Raw genomic sequence first — 1,671 nt, forward strand, 5'->3', positions numbered from 1 at the left:
TGTTATGCACCCCCCCCCCCCAAAAAAAGGAATTATCAAATGATACTTGCAAAAATTCCCCCCCCCCTCCCGACTGTAATAATGCAAAAAAATATATTTCTATATACATAAGTACATATACATATTCCATTCACAATTGCGCAAATCTTTAAGAAAATTCTTTAAGAAAATATGCATGACGTCATCGATTTGGATGTTTGTTCTGGATCGCCGCTGTAGTGTGAAGAACTCCAATAAATAGGACGACGAGCACGAGCTTGCGCACCGGACGTAAACACGGGGAAAAAAAACAAACAAAAAAAAAAAACACACAATGGAAGAAAACAGACTGTTGCAAATGGACTTGCACGATTTCCGGGAATGGGAAAGACTTTGAAAAGCTTCCATGGAAATTCAGGAGGAATTGACAAGATTTTTTTTTAGGATGGGTTATCCGAGCGCTGAAATTCATTCCGCAATGGGCGATGCCATCGGGTTTCCTCTCGGCTTGCTGTGGATGAAACCATTTTTGGTGTGAATTGGGTATTGTTTAACAACAGTTGAAACGGATTCAACGGAACACCCCCTCCCCCCACTCCATCAATAGATGATGATTCAGTGACCGGTTTTGTCCGTCATACATCCAAAAATCGGCTACGTGAGCGCGGGTCCATTCTAATCCAGACTTGATCTGATTTCATAAAAGTACAGCGGTACCTTGGCTCCCAAATTTTACGAGTTTTTAAGAGTTACGAGCTGTCATTGGAATATTTCTTCCATGTGGAAAATTCAACTTCTGCGACGCCACAGCTCGGCAATTCAGGCCCTGCGATGCCCTCACAGGTGGGCAAGAGGAGCCATCGAATTTGCATGGAGGTCCGCTGATGGGATCGGTGCTTCCGTTTGAACTTTGCGTGAAATTCCCCTCAATTTCCACGGAAAGTTTCCAGTCTGGAAAATGTTGCCCCCGTTTAACTTCATTCAGCTAAAGTGTGCGGAAATTTGCTGGAAATGTTCCACCCCTTTCAAAGCCTACTTGTGAAACGAGACCTCCGTGTTTGGAATATACTGTACGAATGAAAAGAACAAAAAAACAAACAAACAAACAACAAAGTCCCAACGGGAGCTGCCGATCCGAAAAATGTTTTTTTGGCTCGCAGATCATTTCCCACTTTGCCCCTCCCACAATCTGTCTGCGTAACAAAAGCACATTCAAGAAGTACGCGGCGGCGGCGCCGAGCTTCAGGAGCCCACGATAATCTCCATGATGTGGTCCAGTTCGTTGAGGTCCGACCGGCAGCTGGCGCCGGGGCTGAGCGGCTGCGGCCCGTGGGAGGAGAGGCTCTCCAGCAGGTCGTAAGGTCCCATCTTGGGGGCGCTCTGCATGCCCGTCAGCACCGTGTCCAGCTCGTAGTAGGACGGGTCCACGTCCGAGAAGAGCTCCTCCAGCGCCGGGTCCGGCGGAGGCGGCGGCGGCGGCTGCTGCTTGATCTCAAAGGTGCCGAAAACCTGCTCCCCCGGCCTGGAATCCACCTCGGGGCGCTCGTCCACGTCCTCGCCCTCCGACTCCTCGCCGTCCTCGTCGCCGCCGTCCTCCTCCTCCTCCTCCTCCTGCTGCTGCTGCTCCTCCTCCCAGCAGGGGCCCATCCCGAAGGGGCCCGCCAGGTAGGACTGCGTGGGCAGGGCCTCCTT

At 50.7% G+C, this 1,671-nt stretch overlaps 1 protein-coding gene across 4 annotated transcripts in view; it reads right to left on the reverse strand.

The window, feature by feature from the left end:
* Positions 1–37: 37 nt before the first annotated feature.
* cdca4 (cell division cycle associated 4) overlaps positions 38–1,671 on the reverse strand; it is a 31,519-nt gene continuing 29,885 nt past the window's right edge. For all 4 annotated transcript variants that reach the window (XM_019878681.1, XM_019878691.1, XM_019878665.1 and 1 more), the window contains exon 4: positions 38–1,665. In XM_019878681.1, the coding sequence (XP_019734240.1) occupies positions 1,222–1,665 (444 nt within the window). In that variant the 3' untranslated portion in view covers positions 38–1,221. The remainder of the gene's footprint in view (positions 1,666–1,671) is intronic.

The sequence above is a fragment of the Hippocampus comes genome, unplaced genomic scaffold (genome assembly GCF_001891065.2).
Source record: "Hippocampus comes isolate QL1 unplaced genomic scaffold, H_comes_QL1_v1.1 scaffold295, whole genome shotgun sequence".
NCBI classification, from domain to species: Eukaryota; Metazoa; Chordata; class Actinopteri; order Syngnathiformes; family Syngnathidae; genus Hippocampus; species Hippocampus comes.